This window comes from Zootoca vivipara, chromosome 6, assembly GCF_965207765.1.
Source record: "Zootoca vivipara chromosome 6, rZooViv2.hap1.1, whole genome shotgun sequence".
Lineage (NCBI taxonomy): Eukaryota > Metazoa > Chordata > Lepidosauria > Squamata > Lacertidae > Zootoca > Zootoca vivipara.
In genome coordinates, this window is record NC_142589.1 from 40,134,787 (window position 1) to 40,156,634 (window position 21,848).

Sequence of the window (21,848 nt, forward strand, 5' to 3'; positions counted from 1 at the left end):
CCAGGACTTCCAGAAGGTGGGGCGAAGCGGGACGGCGCAGTGATCACGTCGCGAGGCCCGGCCCTCCGCGCATACATCTTCGCGCCCTTCCCGCGCTGATTGGTTGACAGCGCCCGAGCCGCAGTGGCGCGCGGCTGCCCGCGGCCGTTGCCCGGGTGACGGGCTGTCGCCATGGCCTGGCTAGAGGTGGTCTCCGAAAGCGGCGGGCGGCGGCACCGGGTCTCGCTGTGCTCGCTGACGGCGCTCGGGCTGCTGCTTCTGGGCGTGCTCACTTACGTGCCGCCGCTGCTGGTGGCCTACCGGAGCCACGGTGGGTAGCGGATGGCCACCAGGGCGCCACTTCCCCGTCCTGCTCCCTCCTTCCCTCTGACCTGCGCTGCTTCTTCTTCCCTTCCAGGCTTCTGGCTGAAGCGGAGCAGCTACGCGGAGCAGCCGAGCGTCCGCTTCCGGCATGAGGTGCTGCTGGTGGGGCTGATGGAGGGCGGCGGCTTCGTGGGCTGGAGCTCCTTTCCCGCCTGCAACCGCTTGCTAGGCGACCGCCTGCGCGTCCCGCTCGTCTCGGTAGGCGCCACTGAGCGCGTGCAAAGTGCCTCTTGCTGGGGCGGCCAGTGGGGGCGACTCTCAGAGCATCGGCCGCGGACGGGTTTCCTCCCTCCAATAGCCATAGCTGCCAAGTTATCCCTTTTTTACAGGGATTTTCCCTTATGCTGAATAGGCTTCCTCGCGAGAAAAGGGAAAACTTGGCAGCTATGCCAATAGCCCTTTAGATCCGTCGGTAAATACGAGCCGGGCACGAGCAGCGTTGACGATGATGACTGCTGAGCTCAGGCTTTCTAAGGGCCCGATGTTGACAGCAACTATAGCCACACCTCTGAATGAGTGTGCATGCACACGAAAGCTCATACCAATGACAAACTTAGTTGGTCTCTAAGGTGCTACTGGAAGGAATTTTTCTATTTTGTTTCGACTGCATCAGACCAACACGGCTACCTACCTGTATATAGCCACAAAAGAGTGACTCTTTGCCCACCTGGAACCCCCGCCCACCTCCCAGCACAGTATGTTGTCTCTAGAATGAAAGGCTGAGTGGAGGTTGCTGGTCTACAGTACCCTTTTCCTAGAAGCTCTTCCTGGCTGCCCTTTCTCCTGGTTTCCACGTGCGTTTGGAAGACCATCACCTGCTCTCATATCTCCTGCTAAGTTTGTTGTTTAGTCGTTTAGTCGTGTCCGACTCGACTAAACAAAGGTACATTAAGTCTGCTGCAAGCCCAAATCCAGTGGATGGCAACTCAGTCAGTCCAAGTGGGAAGGCCTGCCAATACCCAGCACTAGACTAGGGACAGCAACAGTCCCAGCAGAGAGGACTTGCTCTCCCAGCAATTCAGCTTTTCTTTTTCACCAGCAATACTTGTTGTTGTTGTTGTTTAGTCATTTAGTCGTGTCCGACTCTTCGTGACCCTATGGACCATAGCACGCCAGGCACTCCTGTCTTCCACTGCCTCCCGCAGTTTGGTCAAACTCATGTTCGTAGCTTCGAGAACACTGTCCAACCATCTCGTCCTCTGTCGTCCCCTTCTCCTAGTGCCCTCAATCTTTCCCAACATCAGGGTCTTTTCCAGGGAGTCTTCTCTTCTCATGAGGTGGCCAAAGTATTGGAGCCTCAGCTTCAGGATGTGTCCTTCCAGTGAGCACTCAGGGCTGATTTCCTTCAGAATGGATAGGTTTGATCTTCTTGCAGTCCATGGGACTCTCAAGAGTCTCCTCCAGCACCATAATTCAAAAGCATCAATTCTTCGGCCATCAGCCTTCTTTATGGTCCAGCTCTCACTTCCATACATCACTACTGGGAAAACCATAGCTTTAACTATACAGACCTTTGTAGGCAAGGTGATGTCTCTGCTTTTTAAGATGCTGTCTAGGTTTGTCATTGCTTTTCTCCCAAGAAGCAGGCATCTTTTAATTTTGTGACTGCTGTCACCATCTGCAGTGATCAAGGAGCCCTGCTAAGTTAGGAAGTGATAATGACAGACTCAAGGCTGTGCTACTCCTGTACTGTCTAGATGAGAACCCAGTTTCCTCAGCCAATAAAGACCCCTAGCCTCTTCCTAACCCAACTGGTTTTCAATAGCCAGGGTAAACTTTGGCCTAATTTGCTGCTGGTAGCCAGTTCATTGGTGCCAGTTCTGTTTGAATCAGAGTGCACGTTTGCCATATCAGAGAATGAAACAAAGTGACACTGATTGAAGTTGGAGGTGATTAAATTTCTGACACCTCAGACTGGCTCTGTGGTCAAAGCTGTGGCTTGAGTGATTTTATCCACAGAGTGTGTTGCAAAATCATGGAAGTGGGTTACTGGCAATCAAGGCTTGAAGTGGGGTTCAACTGCTTTTCCTAGGGCAGTCACCACCTAGGATGACTGCACTGGGTGAGCCAAGACAGAGATGGTTGCTGCCACAACATAGTCCTTTAAAATGAATCTGTTTGGCTGATGGTGTGAGGCAAAAAGTGTCTGTGCTCTGCTTTGTCTGCCTACAGCTGGAGACTTGCGAATGAAGCAGTGGGAAGAAGTACCTGAGAGCAAATGGGCTAGTGGCTGTCATGCCACTGGTTAATTAGGCCATAAATCTTGATGGGAAATCAGTGACTCTCCAGATGTTGCTGGCATCACCCCTTGATGAGAGTCTTGTAACATCTGGAGAGTCAGTTTGCTCCATGGGTCTTTGGCTTCTAGGTCACTGATTTCAGCAAATCTGACATAATTATGGAGGCCCCCAAATCCCAAACTTACTCTGAACAATCAACATTAAAGTGGATGACTTGAAGGCTGCCTCAGAGACCAATTTGCACCTGAAACTTTTGTGGCCAGAACAGAACAGAGGGACTGAGCAGGTGGAGGCCTACTCCAAGTTCCCTAGCAGAGGCAAAGAGGGGACCTTTGGTAAAGATTATTGAAATGGGGCCTACATTTCCCATCTGACCTGGGCTTATCACCAGCTTTGCATGATCCTGTAGGTGGCTGTACTCTGCCATTGCAAGGGTCCTTTGGTGCAGGCACCTTTGCCTATATTGAATCTAGCATCTGTATTGGGGTGCGTGTTTCCTCTTTACCTGACATCGCATCTCTGTAGCTGACATGTAATTGAAATTATTGCTAAGAAGTTTGCTTTAATAAAAGTTCCTGTTATGCTTGCTAGGCTAGAGAGGAAGACTCAAATCAAGATGGAATGATGGACCTGTTAAATTTTCATCTGGAGCTTCCACTTCAAGCTACAGAGCAAATAGTTGGGATCCAGCTCATTTTGACATTTACCTATCAGTTGCAGGTGAGTGCCACAAGCCATAGCTTTCTAGGTGCCACTCAGTGTTTGAGGAAAGGCAGCCTAATCCTCTTACTTGCTGTGGTGATGGCGGCAGCTGCTTCATTTACTCAGTATCCCATGCTCAGCTAGAGGAACAGCTTTCTATGCAGGTTTTTTGGTGAGGAGAGGTCATAGTTGGGAGGAGTTAAGCCTCTCCTCCCCAGTTGTGACACATGCACACAAACTGCAATTAAGCTTGAAAGAAGTTTTATGCTGGCTATTGTGGGGGTGGGGGTGCTGCATGTGCCAAAAAGGGCTTGGTGGGTGCATGTACACCCGCAGCTGGGACACGGGTGACACCCAGCAGCAGGGGAAGAGCACTTTGGGCCATAGGCTTCATGGAAGAGATGCAATTTCATGGAAGGACTTGCTTGGGACACTACATGTGTGCTTTATTGCTTGGTTTAGTTCATGCTAATTTTTTTTTTTTAAGGTGCAGTCATAATGCAATACATAATGCAGGCCACCCGTTAAAACGCTGTATTCCCTCCTTTTCTATATTGGATTGTTCTGATCATTTGTTTTACATACGTCCAGCCCAATGCTCTGCCTACCAGATAGGAAGCTTTGGTATTCTGAGTGCTGTGTTTGTATCACTTGTAGAATGATTAAGGCTGAGCCATAAACCTTTCCTTTTCTCTCTCCTCCTCTATGCTTCCGTTTCAGAGAATGTCTACATTCGTGATGCAGAGCATGGCCTTTTGGCAGGCCTCTTCCCCTTTGCCAGGATCAAAGGTATTTGTGAGCGGAGACCTGAAGCTTCACCAGAGGCAGCCACTTAGTCATACTGGGCTGGACAGCAGATATAATGTGAGTGGCCTTTTACATTTCAGTCCTTTCAAGCAGTTTTGTTGCCCTTTGTGGTGTCTTTTCCACTGGAACTGATGCTGCTAGAGTCATGCACTAATTGCAAAGTGTGGTCATGCCATTGAAATGTGCACTGTTTGATATTCAGGTTATACAGTGGAGGAGATACTAATTTCACATAGTATAAAATTCACCTGTACTGTGGTATTGCCAAGCAACAATCTCATAAAGGGCTAAAGAGACTTCAGAAAGTCTAGGGATCTCTTTGACGGCCACCCATTATAGCTGGAGCATGTCTACCCTGAATAGGAAGGGGTATTGCTAGGGCTGAAGCAGACAGGGGCCCTTCTGGTCTGTATCACTCTTATCTCTTGCCTGAGACTTGTGTGGCCTTCCCCAACATGTCTGTTCTTGTTTTTTTTAATACAAAGTGATCTCACTGTGACAGGTATCTGTGATCAATGGTACAAGCCCTTTTGCCCGGGACTATGATCTTCTGAACATCGTTGCATCATATCAGGAGAGGAATGGTGAGTTTGGATTGTGCACAGTCCTTTCTAGGTTAACTGATACTTGTTTTTCACCAGCTACTTCAGAATTATGACCAAATGCCCACAAGGTCTTTGTTGTTTCCTTTGCAGTCACAACAATTTTGTCTGGTCCTGGCCCTATCTGGGTGGTTGGAAGAGCGCCTGATGCACCATTTGTGGTCCAGACAACCATTCACTACCCAGTGGAACTGATCCTATATCCTTTGGCTCCAGGTGGTTGTGGGTTGGCCCACTTCATCTCAGTCTGGCATGAAAGTGGTGGAAGCTGTTTTGAGCTGTGCTTGGCAAGCGTGGCACTTGGTAGGTAGTGTTCTACAATCTGAATGTGGAGAAGGTAGCTGCTGGGTTGGACCAATAGAGAATGCCTGATGAAGAATTCCGTGAAACTTGCCTGGAGGCAAGGTGGTGTCACTGCAGACCACCAAAGGTGGCTGATTGCAAGAAGATTAACTTGAGATTAGGGCTGAAATCAAGAAAGCACCCAAAATAGGAAATGTTGTAGCTGTGGGTGACTTCAACTACCCTCACATAGAGTGGCCACATATGTATTCCAGTTGTGACAAAGAGATAAAATTTCCAGATACCTTAAATGACTGTGCCCTAAACAGTTCATCATGGAATCAACCAGAGGGGACAGTCACCTGGGATCTAATGGTGCCCAGCACCCTTGTGCAAGATGTAAGTGTTGTTGAGCCAGTTGGGAACAGTGACCATAGCGCTATTAGTCAGTTGCCAGGAAAGTCCAACACACAGTCACTTTTGACTTCAAAAAAGGAAACTTCCTTAAAATGTGAGTACAGTACTGGTAAAAAGAAAGCTAATAGGCAAAGTCAAGAGGGTCAAATTACTCCAAAATCCTTGGGAGTTGTTTAAAAGCACCATATTAGAAGCTCAACTGGAGTGTATATCTCAGATCAGGAAAGGTCCCCTGAGGGGCAGGAGTATGCCAGCATGACAAAGGAGTCAAATGTGTGTCAAAAGAGTATGAGATTGTGGAGAAGTTATTTGTATCTTTGCAGAGGAAGATAATAGGAGAGATCCTAGTATGTGAACTAAGTCTTAGGTACTGAGGCAGATGGCATTGATGAGAGATGTAGATTTAATAGACAAAATAAGAACTGACAAACTTACCTCAGAAAGAATAGTATGGATTTGGAAACAGTTCAGAAAACTGCAACCAAAACGATCGAGAGGATGGAGCAACTCCACTGAGGAAAGGTTGCAGCATATGCATAGCATGGAGAAAGTGGATAGAGGAAAGTTTTTCTTCCTCTCTCATGAACTCATGGGCATCTAGTGAAGCTGAATGTTAGAAGAAGAAAATACTTCTTCACGCAGCACACCATTAAACTCGCTCCCACAGGAAGCAGTGATGGGCACCAATTTGGATGGCTTTAAAAGATTAGGCAGATTCATGGAGAGCAAGGCTATCAGTGGCTACTAGCCTTGATGACTATGTTCTACCTCCACTCTCAGAATCATTATGCCTCTGAATACAATTGCTGGGAATCACAAGTGAGCAGCGTGTTGCACTGCTGTCCAGCTTGCAGGCTTCCCACAGGCATCTGCTTGGCAGCTTTGAGAAGAGGATGCTGGACTAGATAAGCTGTTGGCCTGTTACAGAAGGCTCATCTTATGTTCGTAACTTGTACTTGCATTGGGATGGGAGTTTTCCTTACGTCTCCTATTGTTTATTGAGTGTTCTCAACCCCCTTTCTTCTAGATGCAGATCTAATCTCTCACTTTGCTGGTCATATGTGTTGGAGGTGTGTATTCTGAATATGCGTGACAACACTTGAAAATCTAATTTTCCTTGACTCTTGCTACATATCAGCCAGGTTTCTGGGAGATGATTAAGTTTGCCTGGATTCAGTATGTTGCCATCCTGCTGATCTTTCTTTGGATTTTTGAAAGAATAAAAATCTTCCTTTTCCAGAATCAAGTGCTAACCACAGTACCAGTGACACCAGTTCCCCCTGGGTTGTTATATAAAGAGCACCAGTCCTGAACATGCTCCTAAAAATACCTAAAACTCCAACAGGATGAATAAATATCCCATGCTTTCACTTTTTTCTTCAGCAGCTTTGGACATTGAAAATGAGGAGGCACCTGTGTGTTTGTGGTCAAGGCTTATTGCAAGGGTGAAAAGAACTCTGTATTTCAGTTCTCTCTGAGCCAAGTATTTCCACTTGAGGTGCTATGTGAGCAGCATATGGGGAACCTAATTTGCTGCCTTGCATTTGGTCTTCAGTTGTATTTCAAACACTATCATAGCTGCCAAGTTTTCCCTTTTCTCGCGAGGAAGCCTATTCAGCATAAGGGAATTTCCCTTAAAAAAAGGGATAACTTGGCAGCTATAACTATATGCACACACCCAGAGAGTGGCTGAAGGAGCTTCAGTTGATAATGAGATACACTGTTTTAAGTAAATTCATTCTCTTTAATACTTTTATAATGGATTATGTTTTGTTATTTCTCCACTGAATTTCAGGCTTGCAGGTTTGGTTAATCCCCCGTTGTTGTAATCCTACATAGGGATTTTAACATAGAAACGAACATAGCCGAATGAAAAAGCAGCAATAAAATTGCATTTCCAAGAAGGCAGCATTAGCTGGTCTGTTCAGTCTGAGAGGAGAAGCCTGCCCATCTCCCACAGCAGAGCAAGCATGCCTGTTTTGTACAGTTTAGTTCATTTATTCTCACTCTCCAGCACGTTCCTAGGGTGGTTTACAAAAAAAGTTAATGTTAAAACAAATGTTAAATAAACTGTTAAACACTACAAATTAAAAGCATTTAGCAGAAATAAAATAAATGCAAAGCAGAAAAGTAATTAACAGAAGATTTTAAAAGCCTGGATTTAGTTTTTTTGTTTAGTGTTTTTTTATTTATTTAACAAAACTGTCTTCATTGGATGTCAAAGTGACATCCTGGAAGCTTGCACCTGGACATAAAATGGCGTATCCTGGTGAGGTATTTTCAGTTTCTTGTCCCTCAGAAGATTCCTATAGCTAAATAGTGCAAAGGAGGCAACTGTGGAAATTCTTAAAAAATTGTTCCAGTAGGAACAACGGCAAGGGAAGCATAATAACTTTTATTAGAATCAATTAAAATGTTACAAAGTAGTGAGCAAGACTTGAGTTCTCCAGAAGTTTTCTGCAACAAAATCATTTGCCACTAGAATGAAAAAATAGAGGGGGAGCAGGCACTGTTTGCAGTTTGTAAAACAGCCTTAAAATGTAATTTAGACTCAATTAGGCTAGAACTGTGCATTACTGGAATAAGGCAGTACCACTCCTTCATTTATCTTTTTTATCTGAGCCAGTGTGGTGAAGTGATTAGCATGTTGGACTAAGTAAGACCTGGGAAACTGGAATTTTCATCCCAACTCAGCTATGAAACCCACTAGGCAGCCATTATCTCAGTGCAACCTACCTCACAGTAAGTACTATTGTGAGGATAAACTGGGGAGAGGGAGAATCATGTGCATCACCTTGATGTCGCCGAAGGTGAGATATAAATGTAATCAATAAAGACAATACTTCATTACAAGATTCTGCAGGACCCCCACACTGGCTATTGGGTGTCCGTCGATAACAGTGAGTGAGACTGTTAAAAGCTCCAGGAGGCCTGCCATAGAAGGGGTGTGTCTTTTTCATACTGAATTTTGTGCAGGTGTAGATGTGTAAAACTAGACTGAGCTTCCCTTTAGGAAACTTTTACAGACAAAGTTTGATTGCCTAGGCTAAGGTCTGTGTCGGCTTTCCCTTTCTCTCCATTTGCAAAGTCAGTGGGTGATGGCTACGGCTGTGATAGTGGCAGCAGCAATGGCCCACTAGCCTCTTTGCCTGCCTCCACTTGGCACCAAAGAACCTTCTGGAGCAGCAAACCAGGAGGATTCCATCTTATGCCACCCCCCCACCCTGCATCAAGTGCTGTAAAGTATAAATTTGAAAGCCCTCTCAGTCTGCAGCTGAGGAAGCCTCTGCTTGTGCTCCACCCTCTTTCCTGAAGGTTAAAGATGAGCAAGAGGCAAAAAAGGCAGGTGGCAGGTGACAGGCAGGGTTTGCAGCGCGGGTGTTGCTCAGTAGTGCAGAACTTCAGAAGCATCAATATTTTTCTTCCAGTGGGCTTTATGTGCTTCCTCTGGCAAGAAGGGGCTGTTCTGTGGCTGAGTGATCCTAAAGAGCACTGGTGGTTTGCTAGCTTCTCCTTTTCTTGCCTGGAAAAAGAAGGTGGTGGTTGTGGGATAAACAGAACTGGCCTCTTACAGTCCCTTTCAACTACCCCAGACAAGCCCTGAGGAAAGAAACACTTCAGTGGCTTAACAAGCCCTTCTAAGGAAGAGGCATCAGGAGCACTGGGCAGTGCGTGTATGTGCGTATGCACTCTGCCTAGACACCTGTTATTGGAAAAAACATCCCCTAGCTAGACAGTCCTTCCTTCTGAGCCAGAGGCAAGAGTTCTCATCAGTCTTCCCTGCTGCAATGTTGAGCAGTTCTGTGCTTAGTTTGTCAGCCAGCACTCCACCATAGAGCGGCATTGGGTCTTCCGTAAAACCAGCCATCCAAGCCTAAGAGGCAGGTTCTGATTGTGGCCAGTGGTGTTTTCTAGGAATCATAGGAAGCTGCTTTATATTGAGTCTGATCCATCTAGCTTGGTATTATCAACTGGAATCTTTCCCAACCCCTATCTTGGAGAGGCTGGGGACTGACGTTTTGCATACAAAACCATGTGCGATGCCACATCCTTTGACTGTGCTATACCCTTTTGCCTTTAGTCCATTTTGCTGTTAATGTTTTATGGCAGTTTATGAGGAAAGTCAGTCTCTGCTCTTATTGGTTGCAGCCAAAAGGCTGCTCAGGACTGCATTAGAATGTAGAAAAAAATAAAAAATACCGGCGTCCCCCCTCCCCCAAGTTGAAGGGCATTGCCGTTCAACTGTGCGTACACATATCTTGTGATATGTGGGGCGGCGCTTACCTCCCCCCCCCCATTATTTTATTCAAGTTGGCACCCCTGCGAGGAAGTATTTTATATACTTTTATAAATGAGCAGGGGGGGGGGCAGGAAGAGAGTGATAGGCATGGGCAACTACAGCTGCCTCGTTTACATGGGGGGAGGCTGGAAAGGCAGCAGGCTGCACTTTGCCTCGCCCCCGTCCTTTCACGGACTGCAAATTAGACGCCAAAGCGCTGGCCCAGCAGCGTCCTAAGGCTTTCGCATGCATGACGCCCTTAGGAGTTCTACAAGCAGTTCTGCAAGGTAGACCCGATCAGTGTCGAGTCTACTTCCTAGTCCACTGCAGGGCAGGGGCTACGGCAGCAGGCTGCACGAAGCAGCGGGCCTGGTGGTCTACGCGGCTCCTTCTTGCCCTTAAAGCCACGGGACGGGCGCCTGAGCGACAGCGTGCGCGAGAAAGGCGGGTCAGCATCCTGAGTCGAGCAGCCTTGTCGGGAGCGGAGCGTCCGCCTTGCCGCCTGTTGGTAGCGCCGTCGGGTTCCTCCGCCTCCACTCGGTGTGGCATCCCCTCATCAGGCATTTGGGGGCCGAAAGGCCGGTCACGCGTGGTAAGCGAGAAGCAGCGCCTCCGTCGTCCTTGGAGCTCTCGGCTGAGGGGCGGAGATGGAGGATGGCGGAGCCTGGACGGCGCGCACCACCTTGCAGGGGGCTGGCCTGAGCGCAGAGCCCACCTCCCGCAGAGGGGGCTGCTCGGCCTCCCGCCCTGGACCGGCCCCTCCTTGGCGCCTCCCTCCGGCGGCCGCTCCGGGACGCGGCGGCGGCCACGTCTGAAAGCGGCTCATTGTCTGTCTGCGGAGCAGCGGCGGCGGCACCTGGAGCGACCCGGCGAGGGCAGCAGCAAGCCAGTCAGCCAGCGCGTCTCAGCCCCCAGGCCCCGCCTGCCCCCTGTTTTCCAAATTCCCCGCGTCCCTGAGGAAAGGGCCCGTGAGTCTTGGCCGAGGTGAGGAGCCGAAACGGGGCAGCCGCGGGGACTCCGGCCCAGGACGGCTGCCTTCCTGCTGGGCTGTCGGGGCGGCCGTGGCGCAGCTGGGGGTTCTGCCTCCCCCACCGGGTTTTCCGAGCCCCTCCCGGAGGAAGAGGGGCAGCAGCGGATTCCCTCTGCTTGGCCATCTCCCCCTGCCCGCCCTCGCTCTCCTCCATTTCCACTCATCTCGCGCGGACCGGAGAGTCAGGCCCGCGCGGCGTCGAGGCTTTCGAGGTCTGTGCACCGCCGGACTGGGAGGCGCGGCAGGCGTAACTCAGAGAACGAAAGAAGCCGCGACGGCCTTTGAGCGCGTGCAGAGTGCGCCCGTATCCAAGCAGCGTCCTCTGGCGGAGGGCGCGCCTGAAGCCCGGGCGCATCTCAAGCAGCCGCCCTTAAGCTCTCGGGTCGGGAGAAACGTGCATCGCTCTGGGCTTTCTCCAGCAACTGCCTGCCTCACTGCTTGGCGGTGGATGGCTCACTTTAGCACAGCTCCGGGGTCTCTTCCTCCTCTTGGCACTGGTTGCAGTTGGTATCCTTTTGCACAGGCTCTGCTTGGTGGTAGTTGACTCTGAGTGGGTCGTATGCCTCAGTACTCCATATGTCACGGGAGAAGTTATGCTTTACCTGAGTTTTGTTTTTAAGGGGGGGGGGAGTGATGGTTACTTGCATTTTCTGCACAGATTGTGCAAATTAACTAGAACTGTACCCTGTACTCTGCCTTGAGCTCCTTGGAATAAAGGTGTGATAGAGCTATGGACAACAAATAAATACTTTAAAAAACAGATTTGTCCATCTCTACTCATTTAGTCTGGGACCCAGGTGGCGCTGTGGTTAAACCACTGAGCCTAGGGCTTGCTGATCAGCAGGTCGGCAGTTCGAATCCCTGTGACGGGGTGAGCTCCTGTTGCTTGGTCCCAGCTCCTGCCAACCTAGCAGTTCGAAAGCATGTCAAAATGCAAGTAGATAAATAGGAACCGCTACAGCGGGAAGGTAAACGGCATTTCCATGTGCTGCTCTGGTTTGCCAGAAGCGGCTTTGTCATGCTGGCCACATGCCCTGGAAGCTATACGCCGGCTCCCTCGGCCAATAATGCGAGATGAGCGCGCAACCCCAGAGTCGGTCACGACTGGACCTAATGGTCAGGGGTCCCTTTACCTTTTTACTCATTTAGTATAACTACTTCAAAGCTAAAGGAGAACAGGCTGATCTTTAGCTCTGTCCCCTCTCCACAGCATCTCCAAAATTAAGGCTGAGAAAGACCTCTGTTAGTAAACTGGTGAACCTCTATGGAGACCAACCTTTGCCAGTCTGGTGGTGCCTTCCAGATGTTTTGAACTACAAATCACCTTGCCTATTACTGGCTGGGGCTGATGGGAGCTGCTGCAGTCCACTAGTCCCTGCACACTTTCCCCTGCAGATTAGAAGGCAAGACACATCTAACTGTTTTCAAAAGATAACTTGAGATTTTCAGAATGCTAAATTGAGCTTTGGGTCTTGCATTCTGTCCTTCCACACACAGTACAATACAATCAATGTGGAATAAAGACTGCCTCCATTGCCCTGTCCCCCCCACAAACAGTAGTGTGTTTGTTCCAAACTCTTTTGTGCTTTCTGAGCATCACTATTGTCTCATCCTCCAGCCTGCAGTTTTTCATGGCTCTCACTGACTTGCATATCTGAACTGGTTAGTAGTTTCCGGGCGTTATGAATACAATATGTATGGCAACCCAGACTGTTACTTGTTTGCATGCAAGGTCCTTGTGTGTCACTGTCATCCTACTGAAAACTGAACAGCTCCCCCTCTCTTTTTCCTCCAGTTGTGCTCTGCTTCAGCCAGAATGGCGAGGATCCGAATATCCAGCACTACAGTTGCAATCTTCCTTGTGATTCAGACAGGATTTCTACTGTTTTTGTGTGCTCAGCATGGTGGCTTTATGTCTCAGTCTGAAGAGAAACCACCCCAGGTGCACATTCTCATCCTCTCCTCCTGGAGGTCAGGGTCTTCCTTTGTTGGGCAGCTCTTCAGCCAACACCCTGATGTTTTCTACTTGATGGAGCCAGCCTGGCATGTGTGGGCAACCATGTACCAAAACAGCGCCAAGGTCTTGCACATGGCAGTGCGGGACCTCATCCGGTCAGTCTTTAAGTGTGACATGTCAGTCTTCGATGCCTACCTGCCATGGAAGAGAAATGTGTCAGATCTTTTCCAGTGGGCAGTAAGTCGTGCCTTGTGCACAGATCCTGTTTGTGAATTGTTCCACCGCACTGATATCACCAGCGAAAGTGCCTGCAAGGCTGTCTGTGGGAAGTCCCCCTTCAGCAAAGTGGAAGAGGCCTGCAAGAGCTATAGCCACATTGTCCTGAAGGAAGTCCGGATCTTTGACCTCAAGGTGCTTTATCCTCTCCTCACTGACCCCTCCCTGAACCTCAAAATCATCCACCTCGTCCGTGACCCCAGAGCTGTTGTGAAATCACGGGAACAATCAGCAAAAGCTCTTGCCCGTGACAATGGGATTGTCTTGAGCATGAATGGCACAAAAGTGGAAGATGGCCAGTACAAAGTCCTGCAGGAGATCTGTAGAAGCCACGTTCAGATTTATGAAACAGCAACCCTGAAACCTCCAAGTTTTCTGAAAGATCGTTACTTGATGATCCGGTTTGAAGATCTTGTACGAGACCCTTTAGTGGAAATTACAGCAATGTATAAATTTTCAGGTCTTCAGCTGACCAGCAAACTTGAAAACTGGATCTATAATATCACCCATGGACAAGGGCCAAGTAGGAAGAGGGAGGCCTTCCAAATCACTCCCCGAAATGCAGTAAATGTCTCCCAGGCATGGAGGACTGTTCTTTCGTTTCAGAAAGTCAAGCAAGTGCAGGAGGTTTGCAAGGGTGCCTTAAATATACTCGGATACCAACTTGTAGATTCTGAGAAAGAACAGAAAGATTTGTCATTCGATTTAGTGTTGCCACATCGAAAAAGTCAATTCAGCTGGGCATCCTTTAGTGAAAATTAGGGGAAGTATGACTATCTGTAATCTCTTCTTCGTTGCCCAGGTAACTGGAAAATATTTATTTTGATTGATGAATTCTGTGCTTCTAGTTATTGTTCTTTTTGCCATTTACATAAACTAGAGCAAATGGAATAAAGGGGTGAAATGTAGTTCACAGAAATATATCCTATTGGATCAGTCGTTGTACCACACTGTTCTGCTATATTTGTAGGTATCAGGAATGCCGTTTTTTATTTAATAACAATGTAGAACTTCCAAAAACTGCATTATATTTGAAATAACTTAAATACAAAATACTTTCCCTTTGCTTCTGAGAATAGGGCAAGAAAGTAACAATGGTATTCTGGGTTCTGCATTATTTTTTAAACAAAAAATGTTCACATGCTGGGCTGTCAAATTACTGATGAGTTTTGGTCTTCTTTGCTCATGTTAGCTAATCCTCTGAATGGCCACCTTGTTTAGGGTGGAGGAGTTGGAAGAAAGTCCAATGTTGCTGTTCAAATGAACCATTTGGCTGCTGTCTGCTCTGGTGACAGACCATGGGCTGGTCCCTAAAATCATTATATATACATGTGGGAGAAACCTCTGTATGCAGTACTGAATGCTCACTTCTACCGGTAATGAAGGCCATCACTGAACATGTAAATCTTTTGTGCTTCATAGCTGCTTAAAAAATAGTGGGGAGAAAACAAGGATTCTGCTAGAGATACACAGAAGAAACATGAGGCTTATTCTCTTCTTTCTCTTCAAAATTAAAATGCTGCCATTGGATTGGACAGATGACCATGCAAAGACTATGCAAATTGGACAGCTGACTATGCAAAGATTGTTCAATGCTTCTTAATGTGACTGCCATATGCAGGTACTTTGGAATATTTCTCCAGAGGCACTTGCTGGTTGCTTTCTTTCTAACTTTGGCTGGGGTCCTAGCATCTGTTTGTAATGTCATTGAGCTGACCACGGGCCTCAGATATTTCCCCAGAAGGAGAGAACCTGCACCTATTGGAGATTTCCTTCCCCATGAATGGTATTCCTCAGCCAAAGGCACACTTCACTGTGCGGAGCCTGTACTGTTAATCTAGAATCCAAAGTGCGGAGATGTGGGAATGGGTCCCACCATTCAGGATCCAGAAGCAGATGTGGGGGGAGCAGTGGAGAGTTTCTCAAAAGTGGAGTGCTGGGAATCAGTTGTGCCTCTGGAAGCCCCTGCTCCCCACAAACCAGTCATGACTTGGAAGCTATACAGCTATACAGCTGTACAGCTGAACCACAGGCTGGGGTGGGGGTTGGGGTGTGTGGGGAAGGTTGTGTTAGGGGGAAAAGTAATCTCTTTCCCTCACACATTTATTCTGCCATTAGAAATTGCTCTGGGGCTCCCTTCCAGTTCAGGTTTGGGTTGGGGCTGAATCCCACTGCTTTGTACCTTTGTATGTTAAAAAAAGTGCTATTTCCCTAAGTCTGTGGTGAATTCTCACTTAGAGAACCATTTGCTAATCAAGTTTCCATGAGGAAGGCCAAGTAGATGTGACCTAGATGTGACCCCCCCTTAAATGGGAGGGGTGGGGTGGCTGGGTTTCTGGACTGAATGGAGGGGGGGGGGAGATCGACTGCATGCTTCTCAGATCATAGATACTGCAGAAATAAATGCTTAACACTCTGGTAATATTTGAATGTGGGGCATCCAACACAATCTACAGCAGGTTCAGAAGACACGGGGAATTCCATCACACACTAACCAATTAGCCTGTGGAATTGTTTGCCACTGAATGTTGTATTTATAAATTTAATAAATGGTGATGGTGATGGTGATGGTGGTGATAATTATTTCTGGCTCCAAGAGAATTATATTGGTCTTTCAATGACCTCAATAGACAAGGCATTGCAAAATGCAGCCTGGAATATCACAGGCTGCTCTCAGGGTTGTGCCTTTTCTACATCTCTGAGTGATCTATAATGAAAAGCTGCTTTAAATGCATAGCTGCCAAGTTTTCCCTTTTCTCGCGAGGAAGCCTATTCAGCATAAGGGAAAATCCCTGTAAAAAAGGGATAACTTGGCAGCTATGTTTAAATGATAATGTTGTGGGACACTTTAAAGCATGGCTAGCTATGCTGTGGATCTTCAGATGTTGTTGGTCTACAGCTCCCAGAGTTCCTGATTACTGGAATGGCCATGCTGCCTTCCTGAAGTGGACAGGATTTGGGAATCTCAACAACATCTGGAGGGTCAAAGGTCAGCTACTTCTGCTTTAAATAGTAATTTAAAAAATTCAGTTTCACCTTTCCTAGATTAAAGCTCATGAGAAGGTCTTGCCTGTAGAAGCAAGTTCATGCTACAGAACAATATATTCATTAGAAGAGGATCTTAGAATTTTAAAGTGTCAGGCATAGCTCTAGTGGCTTTAGCCCAAACGTAGCAGAGTTTTCCTGCACAGCGCAGAAGCTAGTTGAGGTGGAAATGACTAGTCGGCTAGATGCAGAATAACTATTTACAGGATTTATTAAAAGAAAATAAAACCAGCAGAGTTTCTGCATACAAAGCAAAGCAAAATAAATCCTTACTCTCTCTCTCTCCAACCATACGCAGCACTCCTACTCCTAACACCACAATAAACAACTGTGCTAGCATTCCTAGATAACAGAGTTCAGTGCTGGTCATTAACCAATGAGAGAGTTGTTGCCAGGCCAGGCAGACCTTGGCTTTCTGCCAAGAGTAAATTTACACTGCCTTGAGTTAATTGTGTGAAACAAGAATCTGTAACTTTCCCATGAGAACCAATTAACAGAAACCGAACAGAGGATGGGACAGCTGGGTTAGCTGAGGCTTTGCCTTCCACCTGAGCTGCGGGGCCACCACTTCCTGTCTGGGAGAGGAAATCTGGGGAACTTGGAGGCATGCTGTCTTTGTGCAGTCAAGGGGTTAAGATTGCAGAGATTTATTTATATTTATTTCTTTATTTAATTTGTATCTTGCACATCCTCCCAAAGGAGCCCAGTCCTGTGTGGGACAGCTGTGCCACTGCTGTGGTGGCTGGCTGCTTCTTCTCTCACATTAATCTTTTTAGCCCTGGAGGTGGGTATGCTCCCCTTGTTTGTGACAGCCCCATCCAGCACTTTGGGCAGGTCCTCCAAGGGTATGTGGGGACACTGTTCCAGGAAAATGAGCTTGTGAGCTGTCCATGGTGTTGACAGTCCTGCTCCTCTTCTTTGTGCATACAGGCATGCTGTTCCTCTGCAGATCAGCAGCCATGCCTACCCTCCCAACAGCTGCCTCGCTCAGTGTCATCTCCACCATGCCACAGGTACCCCTCTATAGGATTCTGAAGTGCCACAACTCCAACCTGCAGCACACCCCCAACTGGTGCCCCTGCTGCCCCCAAGGCCACCTTCAAAGCTGGGCCTTGGGATAACGGAAGAGAATCAGGAGGAGCTGCCACCTCCACTGTGTGTGAAAGTCTTGGGTGAAGGGAGTTTCCACTTCTAGCAATTTTGGAGCTCGGCCCTGGCTAGTTACTAAGGATGACAGGGTGAGTGATGCTGCTACTCTGTTAGAGACACAGACTGAGTCCTTGGCAGGTAGTGTTGGCAAGGAGGAGAAGGGGATTGGTGGTGGTGGGAGCCTTATGGCGGAAACTGTGGTGCTAGTGTATCATGCACTTGTAGTGAAGAATGTGGGTGTCTTGGTGGGGGAGGTCACTGCCCAGCTGTTCACATGTGTGTGTCCTGCACCCCAGGGCCGGCCCTACGGCTGTGCCCACCGGTCGCTCCGCCTCACAGCAGCGCCCTTGGCAGCAGCGCTGTGCACTAATCCCGTCGCCCGTCACACAGCAGCACCCTCGGCAGCCTAGTTGCGCTCTGAGCCCGCCCGCCGCGCTGGAAAACGGGGCGGCGGGGGCGGCGGAGGGATCCGCGGAACCATGGTGCCAGAGGTGCTTAAGACGGCCCTGCTGCACCCAGAGCTGTCGCTGAGGTCTTGTTGCTTTGTGGCAACTGTGGAGTGTAGGAGGCTGGGTGGTGCATGTTGCCAGAGGTGCCAGTTGCTTCACCACACTCCAGGAGGGTATTGGAGATCTGGTGGTGCAGGTTTGCACACTCAGTGCTGTGGCACCACGTCCACAGGCACTGAGAGGCTCTTTGCTGCCTCCTTGCGCTGGAGCAATCAGATCCTGCATGTGGTAAGAAATGTGGGGTCTCCATCACAGAGGAATTTGGTGAACTCTCCCTGCTTCTCTATAAGCTGGCGCAAGTGGCTGGTGATCACAGTGGCCTCGCTGGCGTGTCTGCCTGTGCGGATCTCCCTGGCTATGCAGCCTTCTTGAAGGTGCCACTGGTCTTTGCACCAGCAGCAGGTCTGATCTGGCTTGCATTCTTGCCCCCAGCTGTCTTTGCTCATGCAGCCCCACCTGCCTACCAAGCCCTTGGTGTTTGGCTGCTCCTTGTCATGTCTGGACCACTGATCTATGGGGTGCCCACCGGGGGTTGGTGGGGAGTGAGGATTGCAGAACTCTTTGCTACTATGAACTCCTTTTCTCCTTCGGTATGTTGCTTAATTGTTTCTTTCATGTCTATAAGGAACAGTTTTTTGGACTGTGCTCTCTGGTTCCATGGTGTTGTTGGTGTGTGATGGGGCTGCAGGCATTTGTGTGTGTGTGTTGGGGGAGTGATGACCCACCTGTGGCTGAGATGCCACAAGTTGTTGCTAAGTATAGTTGCTTATGGGGTGTGGGGGGCTATGCAGCATGTGTTTGGGTTACTAATTGGTGATGTGTGTGGTGCTCAGTGTAGCAGTGCATTCTGGGAGCTAAGTCTGGATTGGTTTTTCTGGGTGAGATTGCTATGGACATGGCAGCCATTGGGACATGCCTACACTCCTGCTGCTGTGACTGTTTCCCCTTTCCTAGCACTGGCCCCTCTCAGCAGACTATTACAGAATTTTTTTAGTAGTAATAAGCATCTCTTTTTTATATCTAAAACTGGTTTTTACAGGAACTGTGAAAGGAATACAAGGAAGTCGATCAACACAATCACATTAAAATAAACATTGACTATTGATTAAATCAGTCAAAGGCTGATTTTAATATAAAATAGATGTAAGGGATATATATGACTTCTGAGGTTAGTGTCATGCTTTGCTGTTTATTATGGGCACCAGCAAGTAATCACAGGTGCTAGAAACCAAAGGAGATATACTTTTGCCATGCAACAGTCATGTGGGCTGCATGCACTAGGGTTTTGGATTCAGCTTTGTGTTTACAAAAATGCTCTACTTAGCACAATACAGAGTTTAAATTAAAACAGCCACTTATTATTCAGTTGGGCAGTACACACACTTGAAGGTAGGAAAGATGATTTAAAGTGTGTCTGTGGGATGTTTTGCATCTGTATGCATATTTTACAAAGAATAAATACAGTAAATAAATGTAGATACTCACTAGGTCTTGTTTTCTTTCTTAAAAAATGGCTTGGGTTTTGCTATCTCATCTCTCGAGTCAGAGACTGTGATTTTCTCATAGACTTGAGGTGTGCCAAAAAAAGGGAGGGGGCCAGAATGCACCCCCTTCTTTCATTGGCACACTTCATCTATCTCTCCAAGTTGGTTCCTAGAAAATCTCAGTAACTCATAAGATTTGTGAAACTTGCACCGATTCCTGCCCAGGAGTCCATCTAATTTGCACAGTGAAGATGCTCACAAACCCACAGCAAACCTGTGAGTAAAAGGTTTTCTTACATAGGCTTTAATCTTAGGGAAACTGAGGCTCAGGAAGAGGGACTTGCTCACAGCTACCAAATGTCTTCCTGGCAACATCAGTCTGTTGCACCATTTGTTTCTACAAAGTATTGGTAAAAGAGAAATGGGTTTTGTCCAGCTTGGGTAGATTTGAGGAGGTGGGGGGCATTAATATGCACAAGGAAGAATATTTCTAGACACACAAGGAAACTGGTTCTGTGTGCACAGTTCTTTAGCCTGATCCAGCAGCCAGAGGAGCACATGACCCAGCAGTCTCTGGAAATATTTATGCCAGCTTTTTCTTCTTCTTTGTTTAATAAATTTTTATTTCATACAAGAATTTACAAAAATGTACATAAATTGCAAGAAACAAACCAAAAATACAGTAAATAATAAATAATCAATACATAATGGAAATCAATTTAACTCTTCAGACACCCATCGCCCGTCCCACCACCCACCCTGTTGTGCTTTCCAGCTGATCTTATATTGCACATTTTTTGTTCTTTACTCATATATATATGGTTACAGGTAGGTAGCCGTGTTGGTCTGGGTCGAAGTAAAATAAAGAAATTCCTTCAGTAGCACCTTAAAGACCAACTAAGTTTTTATTTTGGTATGAGCTTTCGTGTGCATGCACACTTCTTCAGATACCCAGTGTGCATGCACACGAAAGCTCATACCAAAATAAAAACTTAGTTGGTCTTTAAGGTGCTACTGAAGGAATTTTTTATCATATATATATATATATATATATATATATATATATATATATACGTCCTTACTATCCATTTTGATATTCATTTGTTTGAGCCTTCATAAGTCTACTGAGAGGTCGGCATTCTCCACAAAACTTGCTATATAATCTTTGAATTTGTTCCAATCTTTATCCTTTTTTTGTTCATTTATTCCTTTAATTTCTGCTATTTTTGTTACCAAATTATAATATGATATGATATCATTTTTATTTGCCTATCCTCTTTGCTAGGTATCCTATCACACTTCCAGTTCTTTTCTATTAAAAAAAGAAGAAGTCTGGAATTGAATACAAGCCTGCCAAAGAGAATGCAAGAAAACGGAAATTTTATTGCAGATGTTTGCAAATTATTGCTATTAATATGAATAGATGGTGGTGCTATCTTGCAGGGCTGTACTATATGTACATGCTGAACTTAAATTGTTCATTGCCTCTTAAATTCAGAAACGGTTAGGGTGTCTGCTTGTCTGTTGGGGGGATCCCCCCCCGGCCTGCCCCTCCAACATAGGCACACCTTCCTCAGAATAAAACAGAATAAAATTACCGGTAACTCTGTTAGACTAATAGAGTTAAAGAGCCGCTAACATAATATAGACTATAGCCCAGAATCCTTTGCCTTCATCCCTGTTGGCTGGGGTCTATGGGAATTGCAGTTCCCCTCTTTCTCTGTTGTGTATTAAAACTTAAGTCAGTAAAGTCCTTAAATAGTACTTTGCTGTCACCTGGTGACAAAAATGTATAACTGCAGCCTCTTTCTGCTCACTGCAAGCATAGTGTGGTAAACTGTTGTTGTTGTTGTTGTTTAGTCGTTTAGTCGTGTCCGACTCTTCGTGACCCCATGGACCAGAGCATGCCAGGCACTCCTGTCTTCCACTGCCTCCCGCAGTTTCGTGAGACTCATGTTGGTAAGAGATGGTAAACTAGTAGTGTACAGTAACTGTAGCCTCTTTCTACCAACTCTGCTGCCATCTGGTGGCAAAATAGTGTAGCTGCAGCATATTCCAACCCACTGGTGGCATGAGATCTGGGAGGAAGACCTTTCATTGCCTACAGCCACCCAATCTTAAACAATTCCTCACCCACAATACGGTAATACAACCACCAGACTTAACATGGACACTGGTACCAGAGCTTGCAATAAACCCAGATGCCAACACATACACCCGGACAACACCATTACTAGCCCCAACAACAGCAAACATACCATCTCAGGACTATTTAATTGCTCATCTTTTAACATTGTGTATGCCATCAAATGCCAACAGTGCCCTTCAGCTGTATAGTGACTTCATGATCACAATCCCATTACATTGTGCAACAGCATGGAGCCAACTCCTCTTCTAGTTGTGGCTATATATCAGTTCAGAAATATTTCTGGTGGGCAGATGGAGCAATCCCAGAAGAACCCCTTGCCCATACACAGCAGGGCTGGTGTCTGTGTGTTTGTAAGCCTGTGAGACCGCTGGCATTTCTGTCACATAAAGCTTATTCACGCAGAAGTCTGGGCTGAGCAAGAGAGGGAAGACTCACAGAATTAACACTTGAACAGATCAGGCTCCCCTATTAGGCTTTTGCTCCACGCAAAAAACAAGTTAGACCTCTGTGCCCCCTTTTAACACCCTCATTTCAAGGCTGACAGTCTTTGTTCTTTT

At 47.1% G+C, this 21,848-nt stretch overlaps 2 protein-coding genes across 5 annotated transcripts; both read left to right on the top strand.

Annotated features, from left to right (window-relative positions):
• The first annotated feature begins 105 nt into the window (after nucleotides 1–105).
• TMEM231 (transmembrane protein 231) lies at nucleotides 106–7,317 on the top strand. The gene is made up of 7 exons (XM_088671012.1): nucleotides 106–310; nucleotides 398–561; nucleotides 3,195–3,323; nucleotides 4,026–4,169; nucleotides 4,615–4,696; nucleotides 4,808–4,913; nucleotides 6,545–7,317. The coding sequence occupies exons 1-7, from the start codon at nucleotides 172–174 to the stop codon at nucleotides 6,723–6,725; spliced, it is 945 nt and encodes a 314-aa protein (XP_088527138.1). The 5' UTR covers nucleotides 106–171; the 3' UTR covers nucleotides 6,726–7,317.
• Nucleotides 4,892–15,517, top strand: CHST6 (carbohydrate sulfotransferase 6). 4 transcript variants are annotated; one of them, XM_088671010.1, is made up of 3 exons: nucleotides 4,892–5,017; nucleotides 12,518–13,757; nucleotides 14,378–15,517. In XM_088671010.1, the coding sequence occupies exons 1-2, from the start codon at nucleotides 4,967–4,969 to the stop codon at nucleotides 13,715–13,717; spliced, it is 1,251 nt and encodes a 416-aa protein (XP_088527136.1). In that variant the 5' UTR covers nucleotides 4,892–4,966; the 3' UTR covers nucleotides 13,718–13,757; nucleotides 14,378–15,517. The 4 variants fall into 4 exon arrangements, with proteins under 4 accessions (XP_088527136.1, XP_088527135.1, XP_034975433.1 ...); XM_088671009.1 differs by having other exon boundaries at nucleotides 12,518–15,517; XM_035119542.3 differs by lacking the exon at nucleotides 4,892–5,017 and adding an exon at nucleotides 9,897–10,676 and having other exon boundaries at nucleotides 12,518–15,517.
• Nucleotides 15,518–21,848: the final 6,331 nt, after the last annotated feature.